Source organism: Clupea harengus, chromosome 26, assembly GCF_900700415.2.
Source record: "Clupea harengus chromosome 26, Ch_v2.0.2, whole genome shotgun sequence".
In the NCBI taxonomy this organism is placed as follows: domain Eukaryota; kingdom Metazoa; phylum Chordata; class Actinopteri; order Clupeiformes; family Clupeidae; genus Clupea; species Clupea harengus.
The window spans coordinates 7,397,432-7,413,557 of NC_045177.1; the positions used below are offsets into that span (position 1 = coordinate 7,397,432).

Genomic DNA, 16,126 nt, shown 5'->3' on the forward strand with positions numbered 1-16,126 from the left:
AAAGACTGCTCTGAGTCAGTTTGTACTGAGACTAACTAATTGCCCTTTAACAGATATTTTTTTTCATACAAGTACTGCTTTTGAACTACACATCAATATAATCATCAAAGAATTTTTTTAAAAAGTTTGGAACATTGGCAAAATCTGACAAAATTTCAAAGCAAATTAGTAAATTATCTGGCAAAATACAAATGATAAGATTATGCCTTTACTGTCAGATACAAAGCAGAGGCAAATCCTGACCAAGTACAGGCTCAGTGACCACAGTCTAGCCATAGAAAATGGAAAAGAAAAGAAAATCATGGTTGCCAATGGAGCAAAGAGTATGTGGTCACTGTATGACAGGTGAGGTTGAGCCTGAGGTGCACTTTCTCCTTCACTGAGAGAAATATGAAAATATTCAGAATACCTATTTCTGCAGGTTTGCTAGACTACTCCCAGGTTTCTGAGATGTAGAGGAACTAGAGGTAATGCCTGTCTTGCTTGGAGAGAGAGCAGCTCTTGCTGCTAAATACATTACTGAGTGCCATTGAGCCAGGGTCAGTGCCTAGACATCACCATTGTACAGACACATATACATACACCCATACACACCATTGCAAACACCATGCAAGAACATATTGCGCACACACACACACACACACACACACACACACGCACACATACACAAAGTTTGTTCATCTCAGATGCCTATATCTATGCTTGCCATATCTTTGTACTCCATATGTAAACCTTGTGTTTAAATGTTAACTGTTGTGTCAATAAAGCTCAATTGAATTGGAATTTATAAGAAACTTTTCAGCCCAATGTTTGTGTAAAGGTGCTTTCACCACACTGGTGTTTCTTACACATTGTTATAGACTTGTGTTTTACAGTGAATATCAGTATTCCTTTTGTACTACGAATTCATATTCTGTGAAAATGGTGTTCACTATTCAACCAAGGAGCAGACAAGGTAAATGGCCAATATGGGTTATAGGGGTCATGAATGGTAAATGAAACATGAGAACACAACATACTCTATCGTGTCCTCCATGTCTGTCGAAACCAGGTTGGGCTTTTGGGATGATACAGCCATCTCTCCTCACAGGAAATCTCAGGGTTTGTTAGGGAGAATCATCACTATTTTACATCTGGACACCTGGGTAAAGGGATACATATTTTTTTAAACAGAACATTAATATATTAATTGAATTTAAATATAGATGTGCATATTTATATTTGCATATGTGCGAGTACATCTGTCAACAGCTCTTTTCTGGGGTTACTGGAAAGACATGCAAGATTTTGAACAAAAGATGTGGAGTAAAATGTTAATGCTGCACGGTTCAGGGTCATCCATCATAGCACTGCTTCACTACAGCATGAGTTTGATTCAGTCAAAATTCATGCTCATATTTTTCAAGACAGTCAACACAAAAAAGTCTGGTGGAGCTTCTTCTATCATGCAAATGTAATGTCAGTGTTTACAGAAAAAGATAAAGGGATACAGATTTGTTAAAAGAGAACATTGATGTATACATTGAATGTATGAATGGATATCTGCATTTAAATAAAGCTACAAAAATATTTTTGTTACACTGTCACTTCTTTTCTTCCTCAATGCAACTGATCAGAGTTCCAGGCTTCAGCCTTACAGCTAAGCCTTCCTGAGAAAGATACAATTGTCTCTATTTGTGCGCTGTGTCTGTGTACATGTTTATGTGTGTGTATGTGTTAAATATGTTGTCAGAGGTGATAGTACAAAATACATGATCATGAAGGTAGAATTGTGTCTCAAATATGAAGAAATGTAGAGTTTGATTTGCTGTTGTAAACGGCGAACTGTAACACCGAAACACTAATTGATATTCACAACTTGCAGAACCACATTTTGGAGGTTTCAACTGTATATTCTGATCTGCAAAAGTGCAAAAAACGAATGGCAAAAGTAATTTCATACTTGCAAAACCACAGGATTTGCAAAGTGCTCATTTTAATCACATGATTTTTGGCAGCTTTCTCTCACATGTCTGTGTGTCAAAAATGTGCATTTGTAGTCACCATATTGTAACATATTGATTTCAAGAAACCATAAGCTGTGGCTGTCCTAACACAAGCATCCAATAGGTGGCAGTGTTTCACTGGCCATGAACATTACAAGTGTCATGCTGTTCTGCTCAACGCAAGAAGACAAGCCTTTTAGTATAGTTACTCTTTGGTTTACCTGTAACTGTAATATGTGTGTTTTCATGGGTTTGAGTAAACACTGTTCCCACCCAATTAGTAAAATCAGTCGATTTGTGAGAGGAAAAGCAGCCTTGAGGAGTAACTGTCGGGGGAGAATCCGTATTTCCGCTGGGATCCGTATTGAAACCGGAAGTGAGTACGTAATCCCGGTCTCTGGTTGGTTAAAACTTGTCATCCCCGACAAGTAACACACCCGTTGTGTAAAATATGCGAATGTCAGCACATTTGATTCTATAAGACTATAAGAAAAGCCTGTGGCAACAGCAAGTAACGAACTAGTCAGTTGGCGAGCAACTGGATAACTAACAAGCTAGCTGGACCTAGAGTTTAGGGGTGATGTGCTCTGAGTGCAAAAACAAGATGCAGACTATCAAATTAATTTTTACAGATGTAAATAATTATAAAGACTACTTATCAGTGCTATTCAGTACACCACATACCGCAGCAAATTACAAATGCATACATTAAACGGAATTAAGTACTCACTTCCGGTTTCAATATGGATCCCACCGGAAATACGGATTCTCCCCCTACAGTAACATTAGTTGGTTATCTAGAAAGCATGGGGCACATTATCATTACGTTAGGCCCCAGGGCTAAGAGAGTTTTAGAGGGGGCTGCAGCTGGATGGATAGAGAGCCTCCCACCAGAGGTTATGAAGAAGATAGCCTAAATAGCCTAGAAGTACAGATACCATGGTGTATATGAGAGGGAAAAAGTTCACTTCCTGTGAAGTCTGAAGTCCAGTATAAAAGGCATTTTTCCATAGCCTGGATACCAGACGAACTTAGCCCCGCCCACAAAATGTTAGGTCGGGAAGTTCGGTCTGGTGTCGCTCCGTTGGGGAGAAACTATCTCCTCACAAAAATCTGTGAGGAGATAGATAGACCAATCAAATTGTCAGGGCGGGCTTTATACGATGATGGACAGATGATCAACCGTAACGTAATCAACCACGTCACCAAAGAGCTTTTGGGGTGAATTCGTTTTCAACAAACATGGCTGCCGTTGGAGAGCTGAAATGTGGAGATTCGAGTCTGTTTTAGAAGACATTGACAGCACATTCATTTTTGAAAGAGGAACAGAGAAACGCGATCAAGGCATTTGTCGATCAAAAATATGTTTTTGCCGTCCTTCCTACGGGATCCGGTAAAAGTTTAATGTATCAGCTGGCCCCATGGTCTACGTTATGGTCATACTACGTTGCTCTGATTGGTTCTACATATATCCAATTGAGCGAAGAGGCATTTTTTTTCCTGGTTCGGTTGAAACACGCCCCATAATTACAGCCCAACGGAGAGGTATCAGACTCATATTCTGACTAGAATTATGAGTATGACATCGTCAGGCTAATGTTTCCATATAAAGAGTCTGAAACAGTATTCAGGACTTATATTTATACACCTATAGATAACTTTAGAGTGAGTAAACTGACAATATATGTAGCCTAACTATATAACAATTTCAAGACATTTTACACTTGAATACAGTACTGGTGTTGTGGTGTAGCTAACACCAACACCTCATGTATTACTTACCTGGCTGAAAGGTTTTATTATTGCAGCCTATTGCTGCACAATGCATGGGCGTTTTGAATCTAAAGATAACAGGTATGGTACAAATTTAATATCTGTGCCTTATTTTGCAACTCATTTTTGTCAGCAACTACCTTCATATCTGAACCGTCTCTGGTTCAGCTCAGTACCAAAGGTCGCCAAAGAGAGCAGAAATACGGTACCTATGTTGCCTGATCTCATGAGTCTGTGTTTTCTCCTGTTATGTCTGTCTGAAAAATGCCATTTTAGTCTCAGAATGTTAGGAAGATATGTAGCTTGTAAAACAAATGGGTCCAGTATTTACCACAAATAATCTGTGTTCATGTGAACCGTCTCAGTTCTGAACCGTCTCTGGTACAATGAGTCCAGCCATGTTTGTGAACCATTCGCCTATAACTGCTAAATGACTAAATGTAAATGTAATTTGTATCTTTTGATACAGTTTTCCTCTGTGTATTTCCCCCTGCAAAACAGCTCAAAAGTAGCTTTCCTGCTAATATGTTTATGATTGGAAAATAAATATCTGGTTTCATCCAAGCATTTACAGTAATGTTTATTGTAGGCAATGCAATTTTAAGTAACATGCATGCCATGATCCACCTTACCTCAGTGTCCAAAGGAGTTGTCCCTTAGCCACTCCTCAACTGTCCCTGAGGACACAATAATTCCATCTGATGAATATGTGAGAACAGCAATTGAACATGAAGTAAAAAGACTGAAAAAAGGACACACATCTATTTTACAGAAAGAGTGACTGGACACACAGTCTATGGAAAAATGGGAAGGCTGTGGTTCTGACTACGCTGGCTTTTGTTTGAAATGTTCTTTAACAGTATTCTGTACATACAGTCAGATAGTCAGCCCCATCAGTGTACAATCCCTATGCATAGACTGTAGATAGATGTAATTATGTGACACTTGTGACTTGCTGACTTGTTGTGTAACTGTAGACGTGTCAACTTAAATGTCACCAATAATTCAGTTACCTCAGTATCGAGGCAAAAACACACAGTTCATACATTCAGTTACCCTCATTTTTATACTATTACTACATTTCCGTCTACTCTTCCAAGGCAATATCTTGGTGTCAGAACAAAAATATTCTACGTTTATTATCCTACAACATAAAATATCAAATAGGCACATACAATTAATCAAACTCCTTTTTGTATTTGTTTGTATTAGTATATTTAGTCTAAAATAGGAGAAAAATGTAATCACCTGTAAGATGTTGTTTGACTGAAGTTATGGTGAACTGGTTTGGGCTCCCTTCAGTTCAGTGAATGGAACGTCCCTTATTTTTCCAAAGGGTGTATCTAGACTATGAACACAAAAGCCACAAAACCAGTTCTCTAGTCTACTATACCGGAAGACCAACCAACCAACCAACAAGCAGTCATACACTAGATGGATTTTCTGATTTAGAAATAGTTTTTCTTTCCACTGACCCACCCATATTTGTGCTTAGGATTTTACTCATGGTATTAAATTAGCAAAAGGATTTTGCCAAGTTATTAAATTAGCTTGAATTCATGTTTGGTGGACTTTGCTTGTTGCTTTGCTAGCTGCCAGTTGCCTGTCAATGACATGAGAGTAGCAGCAATGGCATTCATCTCAGTTTCACGCCTATAATGGGAAAGATGTAACACCACAGAGAAAGATGTCTGCTGTTGGTCGAACTCATATACCCCTCCTTCATCATATCCTTCACTTTGGTACTCTGTGTTGGCATGTCTGCCATGTCACACAGTACAACACATAAGAAAACCATAAGTCCACACCATATTGCCAATGCAAATCTTCTCTTGAAAAAAAAATGTAATGAAAGAGACACAGAGTTTTGCTTGTGTCTCATCGTGGGTTGGGACAAACCGGTTTTGTTGGATTGTTTCAAAGTTTTCCATACAGCCATTTGTGTTTAATAGCCTACATTTTCTCATCTGATGGTGATTTCAGATGGCACAGAACCTCACTTCCTCCTCCTCTCCATCAAAGACATCACAGTACCTCAACCCTCAAATGTGAATTTGGGTCTGCTCTGGCGCACACACATAACGGACAACCAGTGGATTGGGAGGAGCAATTCACTGTATTTTGACAAAAAGTGACAACACCATTAACTTGGCTGCTAGGCTAGTTCATAGAAATCTTCCAAGACAAAATGTCTTTGTGTGTTGATGAATATCCCATTTGTTGCATGGATTCTGCCTACCAAAGGTGCTAGGACTGGGTGTATCTAGACTATAAGCAATGTCACAAAACCAGTCCTACTTAACAAGAAGACACACCTACAAATGAACAGTCATACTTTGGGGATTCATTGTTCAGTTGAAAATTGATTCATTGAATACAATGGCATGTCTGAAATGCTTGAATAATGAAACCTCATGAACCTCATGAAACAAATCAAAAAAATATCAGACAAATATCAATTTCAAATGTCACAGATTGCATGAACTCTGTTTTTTTACATTCCCAGCAGGGTACTATGCCTCACTAAGCATACTTTTAAGTGAGTACAAGGCTAGATATTCATATAACATGAACGGTTCATTCTTTTGCCAAATCAATGTCCGTGTCAGTAATTTTACCTGAGGAAATTACATTGGACATTTATTTTTCCCTTTGTTTTATAATGAAAGGAAACATATCTAGTTTGTTTGGTCTATTTGTTGTGTGTTTCTGTATTTCTTTCCAGCTTAGCTTGGCAACAAAACCATTGAGTAAGAACATTGGAAATTTTGTTAAGAAGTCCAGCAGGTGTTGTGTTTTCGTAGGTGTAGATTGAGTAGGTGGTGTTGGTATATGTGTATGCTGGATAAAAGTAGGTGGTGTTGGTTTCTGTGTATGCTGGAAAAAAGTAGGTGGTGTTTTCGTAGTCGTGGTGTTCTGAATATGTGTCTGATGCATTTATTTTCTCTCGCAAATAAGCAGCGGCAGCCAGTGACTCTTCAAGGCGTGCAGAGATCAGTTGGCCTCCATGAAGACAATGTCTCAAAACCGGTATACTTTACCACATGACCCACCAACAATATGCAGTCATACTTCCAGGCTGATATAGTTCTGTTGAAAATGGCTCAAGTGAAGGGAGAGAGTATACCTCGATCTATAACTTTGATGAAGTGACAACGTGAACAGTTGAAATGATGGATTGGAGACCAACTTGATTCACCCCCCGAACAATTCAATATCATCTACTTAATCGAAGCAGTGTACATGTGTCACCTGAGTGCAGAAATATGTGTCAGCAGAAAATTAATTTGCATAATTTATTATTTAATTTGAAATGCTCAACTTCAATAGATGCATTGAAAAACTGAATCTGAATAACATCATTTAAAATGAAATGTATTAGTTTGGAACTGAATTCCAATAAACTTGAAATTGAATGTAATACTTTGAAATTGAATCTAATCTAATCTGCTCTGAAACTATACAGTGGGGAAAATAAGTATTTGAACCCCTGCCGATTTCGCAAGTTTGGCCACTTGCAAAGAAATGTGTGATCTATAATTGTAATGGTAGGTGTATTTTAACAGTGAGAAATAGAATATCAACAAACAAATCCAGAAAAGCGCATTTGGGCAGTGCGGTTTAAATAGCACTCCACAATGACAAAAAAAAAAAACACACACGAGAGGTTTTGAGTAGAATATATAAAAAACAAAGATTTATTTCATGAAAACATAGTGCTCAACACTGTCCATTAACAACTCTCAACAAACTGTAAAATTGGGCATGAGAGGTTTAGAGCAGAATGGTTTAAGAAACATTGGGTTGGGTTCCAGAGGTTTAAACATTGGGTAGTAGAGGTTTAGAGTAGACTAGATTCAGAAACATTGTGTACAAGAAGTTTAAAACAGACTAGATTAAAAAAATACACAGGGTGTAGAGGTTTAGCGCAGAATAGAGTGAGAAACACTGGATGATACCAGTGGTTTAGAGCAGAATAGATTCAGAAACACTGGATTATACTACATGTTTTCGAATGCCAATTCGGTACCCTTCGTCCAACTGCTCTGCAATACTCAGTCTTCCAAAGAGGTTTAGCTTCAGGCTGTTATTTAGATGGCTAAGGCCAGATTCATGCTTTTACATTTTTCAGTAAAGTGCTTTAGATCCCTTATTCCCGTTGTAATCCAGAGTGTTTCAGACCCAGGACTTTGGAACAACAAGACAGGGGAACCAAAAAAAACGCATTACTAACTGAACAACCAGCTAACCAACTCTGCTTAGCATAGCCTACAGGTTTGACGAGGAGCTCCGGGTGCGCTGTAGTCTGCTGCTGAATGTTTATATCCGTTCGGGTCCCAAGTCTTTCACTCTCCTCTTGTCAATATCTAATCGTCGATTAAACAGTGTTTAACATAAGGATACCACAGAGTTTTCAGTCACCGATGTCGCCATATTCACAAAACAACGTTTCTGCTAGCTATGATGCTCTCCTATATGCTTATGTGATGGGAATGACATCACATCATAATTTCTGGTCTCTGATTCGCTGAATAGTCCAATCGCGTTGAAATAAGAAACGATAGGAAACAATGTCATTGGTTAGGGCGCAATGACTTTGTGCCCCAGGATCGAACTTTCATCCGCCAATGAGAAGCTGCCCTTGCTCAAATGACTGTGAAACAAACGAGAGGGCGAGCGCCCATTGACTTTCATTTGGCCGGCGCCCCACCAGGGAGGAGGGGCTTTTCTCAGTGATAACGAATGGCAATATATTATATTTGGTCACATTTAACTTACAATTATACATCACACATTTCTTTCCAAGTGGCCAAACTTGCGAAATCGGCAGGGGTTCAAATACTTATTTTCCCCACTGTATTTAATCCTCACTAAAATTCAGCTCTCTACATACTTTCACATTCAGTTCTGACCATTCAAATTTAGTTCTCCTAATTCAATTTCAGTTCTTGCAATTCAATTTTAGTTAGCTGAGACACGCACATCTGGATGTTGAGGAAGAGGAATCCAGTACAGATTCACAGACTGTAGTGTCGCAGGGCGCATTTAGGAAATAATAAATAAATGGCATGGTGAACGCCAAGAGAAGCCTCAAGATAAGAAGTTGTTCAGTGATGCTGAATATTGAAACTTCGTTGACTATAGTAAACTTATAGGTAAGGTTAGACTACGCATACAATGAATAGTATGCATTTACGGTGTATTCTCTTAAAAATATGAAGAATGAGGATGAAGAAGAAAGACGCACAGCACCACAGCACCACAACTTAGCCAACGTTACATTGCAGTCAACAGTGAGACAAAATGCAGGGACCAAACTAGATTCAAAGTTGTTCTCAATTCCAGTCAGTCAGTAAATCTGCTGGCACAACTAGCTAAGGGAGAGGCAGCAGAAGCATGACCCAGTGTGGTAGAAACAGCAGCATGACCCAGTGTGGTAGAAACAGCAGCATGACCCAGTGTGGTAGAATCAGCAGCAGGTCTCAGTGTGATAGAGGCAGAAGCAGGTCTCAGTGTGGTAGAATCAGCTGCAGGTCTCAGTGTGGTAGAATCAGCTGCAGGTCTCAGTGTGGTAGAATCAGCTGCAGGTCTCAGTGTGGTAGAATCAGCTGCAGGTCTCAGTGTGGTAGAATCAGCTGCAGGTCTCAGTGTGGTAGAGGCAGCAGCTCAAAATCCCATATTTTTATGCTAATATCTCATTCAGCATGGTACAAATGGCATTTTGCGACGGAATTTTTGTAAGAATTAACCAATTGTGAATTTTAACTTTCTTTCGGCATCTTGTATATTTTGCATTCAATTTCTTTATAGTTAATTTAAAGCCAAGTGTCTATTTTTATATCTTATAATTAAAATCTAACCGAAGTATATCTCCAGTCATGTTTTACATTTTTTAATTCACCTGTTTGATTAGGAACTCTTAAGTGGTCAATCATGTCTTCCAGTTTCACTAGGTTATAAATATGAGGTGACACAGGCCAAATTCCCGTGAGGAGGATGGTTCGACTGGCAAAAGAATCTCCAAGGATCACAGCTGGAGAATTGCAGAGGTAAGTTTAGTCTTGGGGTCAGAAAGTCTCCAAAACTACCATCAGACGCCACCTACATCACCACAAGTTGTTTGGGAGGGTTGCCAGAAAAAGCCTTTGCTGTCAATCAACAACAAACTAAAGCGCCTACAGTTTGCCAAATGTTACCGGGACTTTCAATGGGACCGGGTTATATGGTCAGATGAGACCAAAATACAGCTTTTTGGCAACAAACATCAAAGGTGGGTTTGGCGTAGACATAAAGACAGCCATACAGAAAAGCCCCTCATACCCACTGTGAAGTTTGGTGGTGGATCTTTGATGTTGTGGGGCTGTTTTTCTTCCAAAGGCCCTGGACATCTTGTTAGGATGCATGGTATCATGGACTCCATCAAATACCATCAGATATTAAATGAAAACCTAACAGCCTCTGCCAGGAAGCTTAACATGGGCCGTGGTTGGACCTTCCAGCAGCATAATAATCCAAAGCACATCTCAAAATCTACACAAAAATGGTTCACCAACCGCAGAATAAAGGTTTTGCCATGGCCATCACAGTCCCCCGACCTAAACCCCATAGAAAATGTGGGGATGAGCTGAAGAGGAGAGTCCACAAGCGTCGACCTCGGAATCTGAAGGATCTGGAGAGATACTGTATGGAGGAATGGTCTCAGATCCCATGCCATGTGTTCAACAAACCCCATCAGAGCTGTTATCTTGGCAAAGGGAGGCTGCACAAAATATTAAATGAAGGGGTGCCAATAATGGTGGCACACATATTTTTTTGAGAAAAAAAAAATGTCATGATAAAAATGTAATGTTTCTTTCAATTATGTTACTTCAATTAAAGGTTAGATTTTAGTGAATATTTTGAATGAAAGATCATGAGGATAAACAATAAAGAAATGTTTTCGCATCTCGTTTTGCTCACTTTTACTAAAGGGTGCCAAAAATTCTGGAGGGCACTGTATGAGCACATCTTAAGGTACAGTCTATAAAGGAGAACATAATCGCGTTTAGGCTACTTTACCATTTAGACCAACTCATGCGAAACGTCAGTAAAGTTTCTGGTTAGTTACTCGGAATCCCGCAAGCTTTAACTAGGACAAAAACATGCACAACGCCAGATTTTAACAACTGATTTTAACAATGTCTGGAAATTCCAGTTTCAGTAGGTTACCATCAATGGGTATATCTTTCTAAAGCCTGCATTGATTTAACAAAGCTAAGATTCAATAGAATGCTTATGGAATGCCATTTCGTCAAATTGCAATGTTATGTAGGTTAATTTCATGATGACACTTTGCATGAAAAGAGACATTTCTAGGTCAGGAAATTCAGGGAAACTGTAAAATTATGAACATCTCCTAGAGAATCCTTTCTGCAGTCATTTGAGGACTGTGTCCATGGGCATAAATCCGTGTAAAATTCTCTGGATCTCCATGAATTTCCACCAAACTAGAGCTTCATGGAAACATACGGAAATGTACAGGTCCATGCAGTTTGCTTGTGTTTTTTCACATTCCCCATTCAGAGGAAACCCTTCTTTTCATGCAGTGGCATTCTTGGTCAGTTTGAGTAAAGAGTAAAAATGAATAAAAAAGTGAGAAGATTTGCTATCTATTAAAGCCCTCTGTCTCATGTTCTTTACCTCAGTGATTGGCATCCCACTGCAAAGACCTGATCAATGGAGCCTGATGCTGATAGTTTGCTTGGGGGTATTTTCATATTTCATTGTTTTTTTCTTTGTGCTCTGTTCCTATGCTTAATATTGTGGCGTGCTGGGAGCATGTTGTGTTGATGTTGTGTGTAAGTGTGCGTAAGTTGTCTGCCAGAATGCTTTGAGAATGCGAGAGTGAATGATTTATTGTTAAATTCTCAGTTTGTTCAGTTTGTGTTCTAATTTCGAATGTCTTGTGGTTCTCCTCCTTGGTAATGTGTATTGTTCTGTTTGTGAGTCAGTGTGTTTATGATGTGTGCCCTATTAGTGTCTGTAGTATTGGTGTCCGGTCTACCCTTGATCTCTCTTGTGAGTCCATGTATAAATGCCCATGTCATCAATTCTGTATCAGTGTTTGACTACTGTTGTACCTATTCGTAATAAACGGCATAGAGGCCAAATATATGACTGGCTCTGTGTGGTTGCTACCTTATCAGTGGGATTTGAAGATGACCATGCTCGAGAAGACAGGAGATTGGCTGGAGCTGGGGTCACCGCTTAAAAGCATTATTCCAAGGCGCTTGCTAGATCACATGGGTGTGCCCCCAGCTCAGGGACGTCGAACCTGGAGCAGCAGAGGGAGCCAGAGCCACGTGACCAACGCAGGAGGATGGAGCCGCACCACTGTCCTCCAGGGCGTTTGTCATCCTCAGCCATCCCTTCCTCCCTTGTTCCCGAACAACGGTCTGTGGAGCAGGCTACACCTTATACACCAAATAAGCTTTGATCCATGTAAATCATTTTTGTGATAGGCACAGATTGTCTGAAATAAAAAAACGATTTCAATTGAAGGACAAAAAAAAGTCTGTTATGTTATTGTTGGCCCTTTACTTGACTTGGTCCCCGAACCAACCGTCATGTCAATAATACAACCTCAACACCCACGGTCACATTTATGGCAAATTGTGCTTTTGGTGACACAGTGCGTCGCTCTGGTGCAACAACATCGAAAGTCGTGTCGTGAAAGGTTGCTCTTGTAAGGACATCCCACCTAACATAACGTCAGAGTGGGCGTACACATTCTGGTCACAATCTCCACCATCTCTCTTGGTTTCAGCAGTTGACGTTTGAGATTTTTGCGCACGCGTTCATCTTTCCACCGATTTCTCCGATACATGAATGTCAACTGGGAGGTGGATGAAGGTACCATGTAGTGTCCATATTATTTCCGTGAATAAACTCGAATGCATTGCTTGTGACAGACCTGTTCACAAACGCTACACGATGTTTTTTGAAATTATATTATGATGTAGGTTATAGCCTACTGCATTCTTGTGCAGATGTCAAATGATTATTTCATTTAAGGGCTTATCCAGGCTGCTGTCACTATTCCACCGACCAAACAGCACAATCGAACAAAACCTACGTTAAAACGTTGGGTCGTTTGCTGAACAAGTGTCCGTACTTTGTACGGTAATGTAAGCTACAATGAGAAAGGCATTCTTAAAACATGTGAAACGGTTTCCGTGGGTAACCAACGTAACCCTCTATGGCTGCTTATTCGCCGGTGGAGACGTCGTCCATCAGTGGTTTACTAGAAAAGAAGATATGGATTGGAAACATACAAGGAATGTCGCCGTGGTTGCTTTCAGCTTTCATGGTAACTTCAACTTTTTTTGGATGAGGTTTTTGGAGCGACAATTCCCTGGCAATTCTGTAAGAATGGTGCTACGAAAACTTCTTTTGGATCAGACCACCGCAGCACCCCTAGCAACGAGCGTATTCTATACGGGTGAGTAACCTATGGTATGAGGTCACTTACTAACTACACCGGCGAGTCACGCAAGTTAAATGTTAACGCAGGCTATTTGTCACACTGTAACGCTGTGAACTTTACCGCTTGGGACACATCGGTGTTACCTAACGGAGGTCAAGAAGAAGACACAATGGGACACATAGACTTGCCATTTCAAAAAGCACCTGTGCCAGCTTCTCTGATATCCCTCTCTGCAATGTAACCTGATCCTGTTTCAATTCAGTTGTCTTTTTTCATCAGGTGTAAGTATTCTAGAAGGAAAACAAGATATTTTCCAAGACTGGAGGGAGAAGTTCTTCAACACATATAGGGTAAGCATATCTGAAAGTTATTGAGTGAAAAGTGGAATGCTCTAACTGTAACCTTAGGGGACCCCTACAGACATGAATTTAATAGCTGCAAGAAGGAACTGAAAGCAAAAGAAAATCTACTGTACCATGACACAAGATCTCTATCTGTCTAACACATGCGCACACACGCCTACATTTGTATACATCTAATACACATATGATTATGTGTATACACCAGTTTGAGTGGGAATAAAACAATTGACATGGTTCCTGTGTTTCTTTTTCAGACTGGCCTCATGTACTGGCCATTTGTGCAGGTAAATAGTTGACCCACTAAACACCCTGACAAACACTGGTCTTGACACTAGTCAAGACTCCTAACACACGGTTTATGCAGTAGATATCATTGTTGGTTAATATTGGGAATGAAGGTTAACAAACTGATGAATAGTGTCCGGTGTTGCAAGAACACTGGAATGCATGTAAAGTTCCAGGTGTAATCAAAGTGACAAGTCCACCAATTAGTACAATTTGAATGACCAGTTGAACGCTGGAATTTGCGTGATATGTTGAAGGATGGAATTTTTCACCCAATTAAAGGGCCCTTTCACTGTTTGGTTTGGGTGTAACTGGTGTTGTGTGTGCTTACTCTCACGATCTTGCCCCGTACTTGTTCTTGCTCTCCTCTTGCCAACAGTTCCTGAACTTCGCTCTGGTTCCACTCTACCTGCGCACTGCCTTCACCGGCTGTTGCGCGTTCGTTTGGGCCACTTTCCTGTGCTACTCGCAGCAGAGTGGTGACGGGACAGCCATGTCTGCACTCGCCTGGTTACGAGGCCCAGCCCCTCCCACAGACGTATCACCACCGAGTACAGGAGGCGACGAGTAACCATGGAAACGCCACAAACAAAAAGTAAACCTCAGGGAGATAGTATGTGTGTGGAGGTGTGTGTGTTTGGGTGTGTGACCGAGAGAGTCCTCCCAAAAACTTTTTTCATTAGCCTCACAGGTAAGCATCAGACTGACTGACTGATAGGCTGACTCATTTGGTGCTACGATACACAAAAATATGTTTGTAAGGTTGATGTTTATCATGTTTGTATGGTAGATATATATCATGTTTGTATGGTAGATATATATCATGTTTGTATGGTAGATATATATATCTGGTGACTGTGGAGCACAGAAGCTCATACTTGAACATTCTGCAGCAGAAAAGTTGCAGGCTCTGTTGTTGTGATGGCATTGTGCACATCATTCAGACGTAGTAGATGTGGTCTTCGTCTCTGTAACTTAGAGCACTATTGTTTGCTCTTTAAAAACACAACTTTAGGCATAATTTTCATAGTTAATGAAGACTCTTTGTATGCACACAATCACTGTTGAGATACATTTAATCTAGCCTGTTCTGTGCTCATACTGAGGTTCAGGCTTATATGGGTAGGTATAGTATGAGGCCCAATACAAAAAGGAGCTGTTTTAGTGTTTTAGTCTACACTACTTTCTCCTTTTTCAGTTAGCTTCCTTTTCTTTTCTTGTGCTCTAAAGAAACTCCATTGATCCTGGCTGCCACGTCCAGGGTTTCTTTGGGATACTGGGTCTCTGATCCCCACTGGAATCAATCATTAGTTTATACATAAGTCAGTGAACTTTGATTTGAGGCAATCATGATGTGACTGAAGATTTTGTTGGAGAATCAGTTACGGCTAGTCTAATCAAGCTAGCCAGAAAGCTGGGCGTTGGTAAATGTTTGCACTGTAGGTATAAGTGGGTAAATTAATGATTAATTGTAATTTTAGCCAAGTAATGACTTGACGTTTTACGGACAATAGATGATAAGGAATCTACCCCCTTTCTGCATGAAATAATCTGCTTTATATTCACTTTGATCTGAATAGAGTTAGTGATACCAGAGTAGAAATGTTTTAAGTCTATACACCATACATATTTAAAGTCTGCGTATCACAACCCTTCAGGTCCTTTCACATGCTAAAACATGTGTTTTCAGTGTCACTGTAGTATGTTTTTGTTGATAATCAGTACTTCATCCTTCCAGCTTGTGTAGACATTTCTGACAGTTTCCAGCATTGTCCATTGGCTTGCTGCTTGCTGTTGCTGCTCAATGTGTCCATAGTGAAAAATTACTGTATGAACTTTAGTTCTCAATGTAAAAACTTAAGACAAAGGGTCTGACATGAAGTTGAACTTTTTAGAAAATTCTATTTGGTTAAAAAGAATGTTTTATGAAGAACTGGAATGTCTGTTATGTCACTTGGGGAATTTGCACAGACAGCGGATTTTATGCACATTGTGTAGATGAATGGTAAAACATGTACGTATGTATCTCCATGAAGTGATCTCAAGTGGTCAATTTCCAAGGGATCCATTTATTATTTTTTGTGCAAAACTCCTCTTATAGATACAGTATATTTTTCTGTAGAGTATTTATTCTGAATAATTCACTAATGTATTGATCTATTGAAGTTGTAATTGCTGTGTACATGTGTGGTACAGGGGTATATAAATAAAATAATGAGATATGTTGTCCATCTTCTTTGTCTTTGATGTGTGAG

The 16,126-nt window shown here is 39.8% G+C and overlaps 1 protein-coding gene across 1 annotated transcript; it reads left to right on the forward strand.

Moving 5' to 3' along the window:
• Window positions 1–12,523: 12,523 nt before the first annotated feature.
• Window positions 12,524–16,100, forward strand: LOC105888640 (mpv17-like protein). The gene is made up of 4 exons (XM_012814381.3): window positions 12,524–13,239; window positions 13,504–13,574; window positions 13,841–13,870; window positions 14,251–16,100. Exons 1-4 carry the CDS (start codon window positions 12,936–12,938, stop codon window positions 14,440–14,442), a joined length of 597 nt encoding a protein of 198 aa, XP_012669835.1. The 5' UTR covers window positions 12,524–12,935; the 3' UTR covers window positions 14,443–16,100.
• The last annotated feature ends 26 nt before the right edge of the window (window positions 16,101–16,126 follow it).